At 42.6% G+C, this 13,327-nt stretch overlaps 1 protein-coding gene across 3 annotated transcripts in view; it reads left to right on the forward strand.

The window, feature by feature from the left end:
• arhgap46a (Rho GTPase activating protein 46a) overlaps positions 1–13,327 on the forward strand; it is a 48,824-nt gene that overhangs the window by 31,536 nt on the left and 3,961 nt on the right. For 2 of the 3 annotated variants that reach the window (XM_047347613.1, XM_047347615.1), the window contains 4 exons: positions 5,014–5,677; positions 5,878–5,970; positions 10,812–10,885; positions 11,733–11,932. In XM_047347613.1, coding sequence (XP_047203569.1) covers positions 5,014–5,677; positions 5,878–5,970; positions 10,812–10,885; positions 11,733–11,932 — 1,031 coding nt within the window. The remainder of the gene's footprint in view (positions 1–5,013; positions 5,678–5,877; positions 5,971–10,811; positions 10,886–11,732; positions 11,933–13,327) is intronic. The other variant, XM_047347614.1, reaches the window with a different exon arrangement.

Below are 13,327 nucleotides of genomic sequence, written 5' to 3' on the forward strand. Positions count from 1 at the left end.
AAGAGCTTTGAGAGGGCCCCTTAAGTCTGTGCTGGAATGTTCTTCAGACCTGGTGATAGGTCGAGCGTATGCGTTTTGGTTTTGGATAAATCCAGATCTTCTGTTTGTACTGACAATCCACGGTGATATATTTTTCCAAAGGATGCACTAATTTATTTTGCTATATAAGTTGAGAAAGCTTCCCAATGGTTTATAGACATGGGCCAGTATGAGACTATGTATGTTAATATTGGGTTAAAATACCCCAATTTCACTGCATCTAGATATTTGCTTAAAAATGTAAATCAAAATCATCTAACAAGAACTTAGTTTTTAAAAAATAGAAAATAAATATTTTTTAAATAGACATTTTATTTGTACTTTACTTTTAATGTACCAGAAATATGCTATTTTATGTACATCAAAAATACACAACAAAACAAAATGGCATTTTTCCTGTCCAGAAGATTTCAATAAAGTAATAAAATATCGAAAACCCGCTACATTTACAGGGTTCCTGCAGCGTCTTTAACAGTCTTTACACTGTTAAGATTTATTGTTTGCTGTAAGAAGGTGTTTAAATTAGAAAATATAGATGTAAAATTACTTGACTTGAATGCCAAAGGTGTAAAACGCGAGCTTACTTTGACACAATTACAGGTCCTTCTCAAAATATTAGCATATTGTGATAAAGTTCATTATTTTACATAATGTCATGATGAAAATTTAACATTCATATATTTTAGATTTATTATTTCAGGTCTTTTATTGCCTTAATACGGATGATTTTGGCATACAGCTCATGAAAACCCAAAATTCCTATCTCACAAAATTAGCATATTTCATCCGACCAATAAAAGAAAAGTGTTTTTAATACCCTGCGATGGACTGGCGATCTGTCCAGGGTGTACCCTGCCTCTCGCCCATAGACTGCTGGAGATAGGCACCAGCTCCCCCGCAACCCACTATGGAATAAGCGGTAGAAAATGACTGACTGACTGTTTTTAATACAAAAAACGTCAACCTTCAAATAATCATGTACAGTTATGCACTCAATACTTGGTCGGGAATCCTTTTGCAGAAATGACTGCTTCAATGCGGCGTGGCATGGAGGCAATCAGCCTGTGGCACTGCTGAGGTCTTATGGAAGCCCAGGATGCTTCGATAGCGGCCTTTAGCTCATCCAGAGTGTTGGGTCTTGAGTCTCTCAACGTTCTCTTCACAATATCCCACAGATTCTCTATGGGGTTCAGGTCAGGAGAGTTGGCAGGCCAATTGAGCACAGTGATACCATGGTCAGTAAACCATTTACCAGTGGTTTTGGCACTGTGAGCAGGTGCCAGGTCGTGCTGAAAAATGAAATCTTCATCTCCATAAAGCTTTTCAGCAGATGGAAGCATGAAGTGCTCCAAAATCACCTGATAGCTAGCTGCATTGACCCTGCCCTTGATAAAACACAGTGGACCAACACCAGCAGCTGACACGGCACCCCAGATCATCACTGACTGTGGGTACTTGACACTGGACTTCTGGCATTTTGGCAATTCCTTCTCCCCAGTCTTCCTCCAGACTCTGGCACCTTGATTTCCGAATGACATGCAGAATTTGCTTTCATCCGAAAAAAGTACTTTGGACCACTGAGCAACAGTCCAGTGCTGCTTCTCTGTAGCCCAGGTCAGGCGCTTCTGCCGCTGTTTCTGGTTCAAAAGTGGCTTGACCTGGGGAATGCGGCACCTGTAGCCCATTTCCTGCACACGCCTGTGCACGGTGGCTCTGGATGTTTCTACTCCAGACTCAGTCCACTGCTTCCACAGGTCCCCCAAAGTCTGGAATCGGCCCTTCTCCACAATCTTCCTCAGGGTCCGGTCACCTCTTCTCGTTGTACAGCGTTTTCTGCCACACTTTTTCCTTCCCACAGATTTCCCACTGAAGTGCCTTGATACAGCACTCTGGGAACAGCCTATTCGTTCAGCAATTTCTTTCTGTGTCTTACCCTCTTGCTTGAGGGTGTCAATAGTGGCCTTCTGGACAGCAGTCAGGTCAGCAGTCTTACCCATGATTGGGGTTTTGAGTGATGAACCAGGCTGGGAGTTTTAAAGGCCTCAGGAATCTTTTGCAGGTGTTTAGAGTTAACTCGTTGATTCAGATGATTAGTTTCATAGCTCGTTTAGAGACCCTTTTAATGATATGCTAATTTTGTGAGATAGGAATTTTGGGTTTTCATGAGCTGTATGCCAAAATCATCCGTATTAAGACAATAAAAGACCTGAAATATTTCAGTTAGTGTGAAATGAATCTAAAATATATGAATGTTAAATTTTCATCATGACATTATGGAAAATAATGAACTTTATCACAATATGCTAATATTTTGAGAAGGACCTGTATATTTAACTTTATTATATTATGAAGCAAGTCAAATAAAACTTACAAACCATTTAGGTTGTTTAAGTAATTTTCACAGTTTATGTAGGTATTAAATTGAAATAATAGTGGTCTTTAAAAAGGTTTAAAAGTCTTAAAATGTAACTTCTGCTATTGATAAAACAATCCTCTTATAATATGGTGATTTTATCTGGTGAATTAGTAAGGCTATCTGTTTGGTTAACCAGCCTGCAGTCTGCTGCTTTACACATGCAGCTTGTAGCTCACCAACTGGAGAGTTTTTGACTGCTTTACCTTTAAAAGAACAATAGGTGGAGCTCTTTTTTTGCTACAGGGAATATTTTCAAACACCCAAATTTGTCTGTTTTTGTAAGCAAGAATAAAGTTTCAGCAACATGTAGGGGAAGGGGAACATTGCACCACTTTATGCCCCATACAGCTGGAGGAAACTCTGGTCAATCTAGTGCTCTCTCTGGCACCTCATTAAGAGCTTTAAGCTGTAGGATCGGTAAGGCGTGAATAGGGATGGGTCCTGAATTCGGTACCTTTACAGGTACCGACCGAATTCTGTTGGTTTTACCGAATATCTATTCACTTAAACTCAAACGGTACCAAATTTCGGTACCTAAAAGCATCATGGCGACATTGAGGGAGTGGAAGAGTGGGCGATTTTCCATGCCGGACATGAACGCAGCATTGCACGCAGAAAAGCATAATGACGTCAGTAGCTGCGGGTACCGTCAACTAAGTAGGAAGGGACTTATGGTTCTTTGAAGGGAACCAAATCTTCAGGATCCGTATTTGAAAATGTGCATATTTCAAAGAACTAGCAATTTTATCCTTAATATAGTGTTAAATCTATCGATTTTTGGGAAACCCAGCATGTGTGAGTAAAATTTATAACTAAAGCTAAATTATCTGTATTAAGTAAGATTAATATTTTTATTTAAAAGGTGCGAACCACAGTATGTTCAAAAATCTCTTTATGTATATATTTTTCAGAAAATTAGGTATAAAGTATCAAATACCCATGTAGTTCTTTAGTTTAAGTGTTGTGTGCATTAATAGCATTTTATTGCTATATATGATATAGAAACAAAATAAAGAAAGCAAAATAAATCAAAATAGAAGAAAAAAAAGTGAACTCGAGTTGCTTTGGCAGAAGAAAAAAAATCTCCAACTGCACCATTAAATATAATAATCAAGGCATTGCACTAATGGTAAACAACAACTTAACTGGAAACATGTACCAAATAAAGTGAGCAAATGTTTTGTGCACCACTTATTGTTTCGTCCTCAAGCAAGAAACACACTGACCTTCCTCCTCTCTCCCAACGCAGCCAATTCGCACGCAGCGCCGCACAGCCTGCCGTCATGACGTGACAAAAACAAACAGTGAGCAATGAGCATGTGCGCTGTATGCTGAACGTCACATCACTCCAACGAAGCAAGCACAGCTGATAGAAAGCATTCTAAAGTATGGCTCCACTTTTCAAAATGCGATGCATATTACGCTCGCTGCAATATTGGTGACCAGACGTGCAAGGCCAGCGGCGGGAATACTTCTAATCTGAGGAAGCACCTGGTTAAGCACAAGATTCTTTTCAAGGCTGAAGACTGCACAATTTTTTGCATTCCTGCATTCAGCACCGTTGGCGCGCCTGCATCTGTTAGCGTCTCGTCGTCTGCAGCCAGCAACATGGGAGAAGAACTGTTTGAAACACCTCAGATGTTACAATTCAAGCAGCTGGATGTTGTTTTTTATATATTTATTAAAGTTTTTATATTCAAAAATAAATAAGTTAAATTGAAACATTTAGAGATTTTATTATTAAACAAATTAACATTTATTACCACATAAAAACACACAAAAAAGCACCAAAAACTGGTACTGTTGAGTACTGATGCCGATTCCCGGGTACCGGTGCATCGGTACCGTATCGGTTCAAATGGGAAAGGTACCAATCCCTAGGCGTGAAAATGGTTGCAGATTTGTAATTATAACTTTTTAAAACCTAAATATATGTTGCTGTAAAACCGGCCCTCTAGAAGGTAACATCCCTTACTCAACAACATGGACCATGTTGATTTTAACTTCTGGGTTTCCGCTGATGATAGAAAACCTGTTTTCCTGGCAGCCATCATTTCATTTTACCCAAAGGCCCAGTGACATGAGATACTGGTGCATTTAATGTTCTACTAAAAAAGCAGAACTTTGGGTTTTGGCTCGTTGTGTTTGCTGTTCCTGGCTGTATGTGGAACATCTCTGAGATACTGGCCGTCTCATAGAAAGAGGCAGCGCTCCTGCCTACTCTACCGCAAAGTTCAGAGGGATGTCTGTAAAGAGTAAAGCTTGGGGTTTTTTTGGAGTCTGATGTAGGGAAGAGCAGAGGTTAGGATTATGTTTATGAGGACTTATTTCTTTCTGGTTGCACATCCAGCATTAGGAAATGAATGTTCCGATTCTGCTACAGTTTCCCCATGAGTTCCGGCACTGCAGAGGGGGAGAGTGTTAGGCAAAAGGCAGCTTAGCTCTTAATGTGACACAATGAAAAATACAGCTACACTAAGAGTTTGTATCTCTGTCTGCCTCTCCCCCATTGTATCCACTACCTCTCTGATTCCCGTTGTTCTCTTCTTGCCCTGCAGGCGGGAACCCTAGAGCTGCAGGCTCAGCTGGAGAGCAGGAAGAAAGGCATGGTGGATGGACGGACTGCTTCTCTAGGTCCACATCGCTCTGCCAGCCATGACAACCGAGAAGGAGCTGATGGAGCAGGAGGACAAAGAGGATCTTCCTACCAGCTCTCCTATGCTACCCTGCGGCAACCTCCACCTCCCGACATGGGCATGGAGGACTGGGCCAGCAAGCACCTCAACATGCACACGCAGGGGCTGTTCCGGCGACGCGTCTCCATCGCCAACATGTTGTCCTGGAACCGCGGGTCCATCAAGAAGCCTATGCTGGTCACCAGCGACCGTGCCATCAGGAAGGAGGCCTGCGAGATGTTCAAGCTCGTGCAGGCTTACATGGGAGACAGGCCTTCGCGACTTGACCGCCGCCACTGCGCCCTGCTCATCGTCACCAAGTGCTGGGACATGCCAGGGCTGCGGGACGAGCTGTACGTACAGCTGGTGAGGCAGACCACAGGCAACGCCAGCCCCCGAAGCCTGGCGGCAGGGTGGGACCTCATGGCTGTCAGCTTAGCCTTCTTTGCACCTTCACCGAAGTTTCGCTGCTACCTGGAGGGCTACATTCAGAGACACACGGAGCCCAACAGCGACAAGAAATGTGAGTCTCAGACTGAGGCACAGGGTGGGTCACCTTTCTTTCTGTCTGCACCTCCCTGTTTTGTCTGTTTACTCCAGTGTCAGTGATATTTGTCATTAGAATTCAGATCTCATCATCATTTCCTGTAAGTTCGTGCTGTATTAGTACAGATTTAAGCTCAAATAATGGCTGCTTGTTCTCTGTTTCACCTGGAAATTAATGTTTTTTTCTCTTTGTTTTCATAGTGACACAGTTTATTTTGGAACAGCAGGAACTAAAACTGAAGAAGAATTCAAAGTCCCGAAAGAAGCGGAAGCAGAACACAGAGGAGGAAGAAGGTATGTTTCTTCACTCATCTTCATTTTCAAAATAAGCTTCGGATGTTGCTTTTCCAAGAAACGATCCTCAGCAATTCCCACTTGCACAAGCGTTGCTGTTGGATAACGACTAAAGTAGGCTGGGAGTCCCACGCATGTTTTTCCACTCTCTCCAGAAGTTGTCTGTAGTCACAAAGCAGTGCAGAACCATTACAAATCAAACATATTGCTCCCTGTAGAGTGACTGCTGTAAGTGGGATGGAAAGTTCAGGCCTGTGTAGTTTGTCAGATGAGTGCGTGCTGATGTACTGGCACACACAATGAGTGGGTTTCACAGAAAGCTGCACAGGGGGAAAAAATGGTAGGACGAGAATTTCAGATGGTCCTTTACAGCCACAATGGTCCACACTGTGAATCACACTGGCTGAATTTCTTGTTTGTCAGACTTTCATTAAAAAGCATCATCAGCACGTGCCTTCATTTGACCAGATCCTTTGACTCGGAGGATGTCAACAGGAACCCAATCATTTATCACTAGACACCCCAAACAGTGGCCTCACATTGTGCTACAGTGATTCAGAATCACACACAACAAAGCGGAGCTGACTAAGAGGTCAAAGGAAAAGCCCACTGGTCGAAAGATAGAGGAGCTGGAACATGTGCAGCAGCTTTGCAAAAGTAATTTTCACAATTTGTCACGTTACAACCACAAACTTCAACATAAATTAGGGCAGCATTGTGAAGTGAAAGGATAAGGATTCACAGTGCAGTGAGCATTTCCATTCAGCCCTCTTTACCCTGATACTGCTAAATAAAATCCAGTGTAACCAGTTGTCTTTACAAGTCACCTGATAAGATTGTTAGGAACATCAATGAACAAACAGCATTTTGAAGAGCAAGGACCGCGCCAGACAGGTGAGGGATAAGGTTGTGGAGATGTTTACGGGTCGACTGGGTTCTAAAACAATATCACAAGCTTTAAACATCTATGTCTTTAAACATAGAGTATGGGACTGTTGCAGACTTAGAGAGAAGTAGCGGTCCACCTAAGCTGACAGGCCAGACCAGGAGGGCATTAATCAGGAGAATAGGCCAGAAAGCCTATGGTAACTCTGTAGGAGCTGCAGAGATGCACTGCTGTTGACTGGACAACTGTTAGTTGTCATCGCTACGAATCTGGTCTTTAATGATGAGTGGCCATGAGAAGTCCTGTTTGTAGTCTGGCATAAGCTATTTAGAAGGTACCTTGGTCAGATGAGACCAAAACTGAACTTTTAAGCTTACATGCAAAATATTGGAAAACTAAAAACCCGACAAGATTTTCCCGACATTGAAACATGATGGTGGTAATATCATACTGTGAGGAGGCCTTAGCAGGGACAGAGCAGCTGGTCAGAGGTGATGAAGAGGTGAATGGAGGACAAATCCTGTTAGACCTGAGACAGGGAGGAGGTTCACTTTCCACAAAGACAATGATTGGAAAAATGTCACCAGAGCTACAGGGAAATATTTACGATCAACGGACACTCATTAGTTAAAAAGTTCTATTCAAAATCCTTTTACATTTGTGGTAAGACCTAGAGGTTGATGTTCACTCACTCCCCATCCAACCTAAATGAGGTGAAGATATCTCACAAAAACGAATGAGCAACAATTTCAGTCTTTTATAAAATCACTGGAGCCTTTTATAATTTTCCCTCCACTTCACATTTATTTACTACGTCATCTTCATCTGTCACTTATAACTAAATAAAACACATTCAAGTTTGGTGGCTGTAATATGACAAAATGTTCAAGTTAAAGGAGCCTGAATACTAACAGGAATAGTGTTGCAAGGTACTCTACATACAGGTCCTTCTCAAAATATTAGCATATTGGGATAAAGTTCATTATTTTCCATAATGTCATGATGAAAATTTAACATTCATATATTTTACATTCATTGCACACTAACTGAAATATTTCAGGTATTTTATTGTCTTAATACGGATGATTTTGGCATACAGCTCATGAAAACCCAAAATTCCTATCTCACAAAATTAGCATATTTCATCCGACCAATAAAAGAAAAGTGTTTTTAATACAAAAAACGTCAACCTTCAAATAATCATGTACAGTTATGCACTCAATACTTGGTCGGGAATCCTTTTGCAGAAATGACTGCTTCAATGCGGCGTGGCATGGAGGCAATCAGCCTGTGGCACTGCTGAGGTCTTATGGAGGCCCAGGATGCTTCGATAGCGGTCTTTAGCTCATCCAGAGTGTTGGGTCTTGAGTCTCTCAACGTTCTCTTCACAATATCCCACAGATTCTCTATGGGGTTCAGGTCAGGAGAGTTGGCAGGCCAATTGAGCACAGTGATACCATGGTCAGTAAACCATTTACCAGTGGTTTTGGCACTGTGAGCAGGTGCCAGGTCGTGCTGAAAAATGAAATCTTCATCTCCATAAAGCTTTTCAGCAGATGGAAGCATGAAGTGCTCCAAAATCTCCTGATAGCTAGCTGCATTGACCCTGCCCTTGATAAAACACAGTGGACCAACACCAGCAGCTGACACGGCACCCCAGACCATCACTGACTGTGGGTACTTGACACTGGACTTCTGGCATTTTGGCATTTCCTTCTCCCCAGTCTTCCTCCAGACTCTGGCACCTTGATTTCCGAATGACATGCAGAATTTGCTTTCATCCGAAAAAAGTACTTTGGACCACTGAGCAACAGTCCAGTGCTGCTTCTCTGTAGCCCAGGTCAGGCGCTTCTGCCGCTGTTTCTGGTTCAAAAGTGGCTTGACCTGGGGAATGCGGCACCTGTAGCCCATTTCCTGCACACGCCTGTGCACGGTGGCTCTGGATGTTTCTACTCCAGACTCAGTCCACTGCTTCTGCAGGTCCCCCAAGGTCTGGAATCGGCCCTTCTCCACAATCTTCCTCAGGGTCCGGTCACCTCTTCTCGTTGTGCAGCGTTTTCTGCCACACTTTTTCCTTCCCACAGACTTCCCACTGAGGTGCCTTGATACAGCACTCTGGGAACAGCCTATTCGTTCAGAAATTTCTTTCTGTGTCTTACCCTCTTGCTTGAGGGTGTCAATAGTGGCCTTCTGGACAGCAGTCAGGTCGGCAGTCTTACCCATGATTGGGGTTTTGAGTGATGAACCAGGCTGGGAGTTTTAAAGGCCTCAGGAATCTTTTGCAGGTGTTTAGAGTTAACTCGTTGATTCAGATGATTAGGTTCATAGCTCGTTTAGAGACCCTTTTAATGATATGCTAATTTTGTGAGATAGGAATTTTGGGTTTTCATGAGCTCTATGCCAAAATCATCCGTATTAAGACAATAAAAGACCTGAAATATTTCAGTTAGTGTGCAATGAATCTAAAATATATGAATGTTAAATTTTCATCATGACATTATGGAAAATAATGAACTTTATCACAATATGCTAATATTTTGAGAAGGACCTGTAGTAGCTGATCAGGTCATCAAGGAGCTGTGATCAGCAGCACTGGGAGCTGTGTATACAGACAGGAGACTTCTGGTTGGAAAGGTCAGGGCTTCTGAACCGCTCTAGCCTGGAACCCAGAGTGGTTTGTTTTCACCATGAACAGCCAGGATGAGACAGAGGTTGTCTCCTTTACATCATCCTTAAATAGCTCAGTGTGTTTGTTGAGTTTAGATTTAGCCTGTGTTGTTTGGTGTCATGGTGTTCCCAGTCTGGTACAGTACACTCAAGCCTCTAATGAGCCCCTGTTTCTCCCAGGCATTGGTTGCTTGATTGTTGCTGCACCGATGGCAACGAAACTGATGCACATATACAGCAACAGTTGTGTTAAACCAGCACCAGCCCAGTGGGCTATCCTTTAAGTCTTCTCTCCCAGTAAGTGTTCAGCTTCTAAGCTGGGAGCTTTTACGGGAGAGAAGAATGTCGAGATCAAGTGCAAATTATTGGTCTGATCTGTCTGAAAAGATATAATTATAGTATGACGTTAGTCAGATTAACAGCTCACACAGAAGTCACCTGTTTGCAATAAATCTGAGAGCTTTGACTTCAGGGGACATGCTGCAGAGAGTTCGTTACTTTATAAATCCCTTCAGAAACCTTCTCCACATGGTCCTGCCTCAAGTGCTTGTTTCAGGGACGACCCTAAGAACAACAACAAATCCCCCAGGAGTCTAGTGTTTGGTTCAAGTTACATCAGAGATGAAAGATGGGGATTATTTCCATGCTGAATGACAGGAGTTTCTTTTTTTGTTTTTTTATTTCGAGAGCTGGAGGTGGAAAGACTTTCTGGGTTTAGTTTTTTTCCCGGAATGGGTCCAATACTTCAGTGTCTCGGGTTTCCTGAGGTACATCCGGTTCCTGGGAAGCAGCACTTGTAATGTATTTCTGTTCAGAAACAGATCTTAGGGCTGCTGTGGCCGCTCAGTGCAGGTATCAGACAGGAAGCCCCTGTGCCTCTTTAAGCATGTGTATGCTGATGAATCATCTGCATGTTGGATGGCTGTGTTGGATCCGGCCTCTCAGGCTTTTGTTCAACAGCAGTAAATCTTAGCTCAGCCTGACAGTTTAACCGGGTATGCTCTAATCCCCATATGCCGGCGCCGCACCATCAACATGTCTCTCTAGTTACCACCGCCTGCCTCCCAAACTCTGCCTCCTGTTTGACATCTGTGAGAAATAAAAACACTGCTGTTCATGTTCGTGGGAAAGAATTTAAATCATTAGTTTTTTTGTGCATTGAACGTTGTCTGACGCTCCAAAGTTTTTACTTCAGGATCTTTGAGGATAAAGCAAGGGTTTGTGAATTGTCTCTTGAGAAGTTGGGGTTTTTTTCTGGTCCTGAATTTGGTCGTTCTGTTCTCCCCAGGCCTTCCTGTCAGCACGTATGCCAAGTTCTGCCATCGGAAGCTCCTCAAGGTGGCGATCACTGGGGGCAAAAAGGTAAGCGGGCCAGAGAAAACTTAGTTTTACCTCCACTCGAGGTTTTTTTGCAGTCTGTAAAAGTTTGAAATTTGATTTAAGGTTGTTCAAGTTCCACGGTTTTAAGTTATCTATCCCTCATCCATCTTTTGTCAATCACAATGTTCATCTGTTATCCATCAATCCCATATATTCCTCTTTTTGTTCATCCACCCATCCATAGATGAACATCTCACTGTTTGTTCATCTGTCTCTTTGTCCATCTATTCATCTGCTTGTCCAGTTGTTTGTCCATCTTTTTATGATCATCAGTCCCCTTATCCATGCATCCGTCTGATTGTCCATCCATTCATTTTGTCATCCATCCTTTTATCCATCCATCCATCCTCCATTTGACCATCCATGTTTTCTTTGTTCATCCATCTCCTCATCCATCTATCTGACCATTTGTTTGCCCTTTTGTCCATCCATTCATCAGTTTTGTCCATCCTCTGTTTTATGCAGCTTTTATATTTAAAGTCTGGCCACTGGGAAGCTTATCTGTCATATGGGTTAGGTTTTATACTTTCAAAATGGGCTGAAAGGACTCAGAACTCAGGAGAGTGTAATCTTGAAATGAATAATGTGCAGGGACCCTGTCTACATGATCTAGAACATATCAGCTTGAAAGGTGAGAATCTCATCTGAATCATCCTGGTCGCCGTCTCAGAGGCAGACATAATTACAGGTATCTGAAACAGTGGCAGGTAGAGACGTAAACACAGAGCCAGTCATAGCAGAGCTGCTGCAGGCACAGCCATGATTAGTAAGAGAATCTTCTGACAAACTTGGATTGTAAATGTTTCTCTGCTTCCCTGTCCCCCTCCAGGGTCTGCGTAAACCCACCTTGGAGGAGATCGACCACAGCAGACGGGCCATCATCACCCCATCCCTTTTTGGCAGCTCTCTTGAGGAAGTGATGGAAAGGCAGAGCGAACTCTTCCCAGACAGGAAGCTACCCTGGGTGCAGGTTCAGCTGTCCCAGTATGTCCTGGCTCTGGGTGGGGCTCAGACAGAGGGCATCTTCAGGTAAGGTAGACCCAACTCAGCCAATGACATGCCTCAACATGGGTGATGCGACAGAGCTGCAGTCTAGCAAATTAGGAGTTTCTCACAAAGTACATGTGTGTGGGTTCCATTGTATCTATAGTGTGTATAAACAAATGTCTGTGTGGTCTTCTGATTCCTTTTTATTTCTAAGCAAACCTTGCCTGTCTACAGTACACAACACAGACAGAACAAACACAGCCCTGCTTTCCTCCTGTGAGCTGCACTGTGCAATTTGATCCTCTGTGATACGTGTTTACATTACTATCCAAGCTGCCGAGCGCGTGGGGGCCTCTCAGAGGTGTATTTGTGGAGAGTTTCTTCAGTCAGATTGAATTCTACGTGATCTCATGTTTACAAAACTAATCCCCTTTCTGTCAACCTTCTCTTCTGCAAAGGAACATTTGTGGAGAACATGTTTGGTTATGACAATGTTATTATGTGATGGTTTTCATCTCCAAGTAGAAGTAGGACTGTTAGCATCAACTGGTTGTGTTTAAGAGCCGGATTTTAAGTCAAGTTCATTTAATTATGTGTGTTTATGTTGCACCAATTGGCAACAAATGTTCTCCCAAAGCTTTCTAAGAAATTAGTGCAACAGAAGCAGAGGTCCCTCTTGTGGCCACAGCGTGTAACTGTGGTTTGGGGTTTCTAAAAGTTAGTTGCCCCCTTTTAGATAAGCATTTTTGTCACACTTAAATGTTTATGATCATCAAACTAATTTGATTATCAGGAAGAGGAAACCTGACCGAATACAAACTGCAGTTTTCAAATGAAGATTTCTTTTACTCATAGGGAAATAAGCTGTCCAAACCAACCTGACCTTGGTAAAAAGTAATTACCCCCTCTTGTTTACTCATAAGTGTTCTGCATTTAACCACATTGTGTCTTTCACAAGCCAAACCCAGGCCTGATTATTTCTAGACCTGCTGACTCAGGAAATCATTTAATAGAACCTGTCCAACAACATGAAGTAGGCTTAAGCACATCATGGTCTGATCCAAAGAAGTTCAAGAATAGACGAAAAACCTAAGTCATTGACATCTCTTTGTCTGGAAAGAGTTACAAAGTCATTCCTGAGATTTTCAAATGAAGAAAACCTGGAACAGCGGTGGACCTTGTGTTTAGTAGCCGCCCTACTAAAATTACCCACCAACGACCCATCCAGGAGGTTCCAGAAGAACCCAGAACATCATCTAAAGCACCGCAGGCCTTCACTTGCCTCAGTTAATGCCAGTGTTCATGACCCTAAAGTAAGAAAGAGACAATGCTGAGCAAAAGGAACACAAAGATCACATTTACTAAGAACATTCTAGTGATCCCTAAAACCTTAAGGAAAATATTCGGTGGGCTCATGAGACAAAAATGGGAATTTAA

This window comes from Girardinichthys multiradiatus, chromosome 20, assembly GCF_021462225.1.
Source record: "Girardinichthys multiradiatus isolate DD_20200921_A chromosome 20, DD_fGirMul_XY1, whole genome shotgun sequence".
NCBI lineage: Eukaryota > Metazoa > Chordata > Actinopteri > Cyprinodontiformes > Goodeidae > Girardinichthys > Girardinichthys multiradiatus.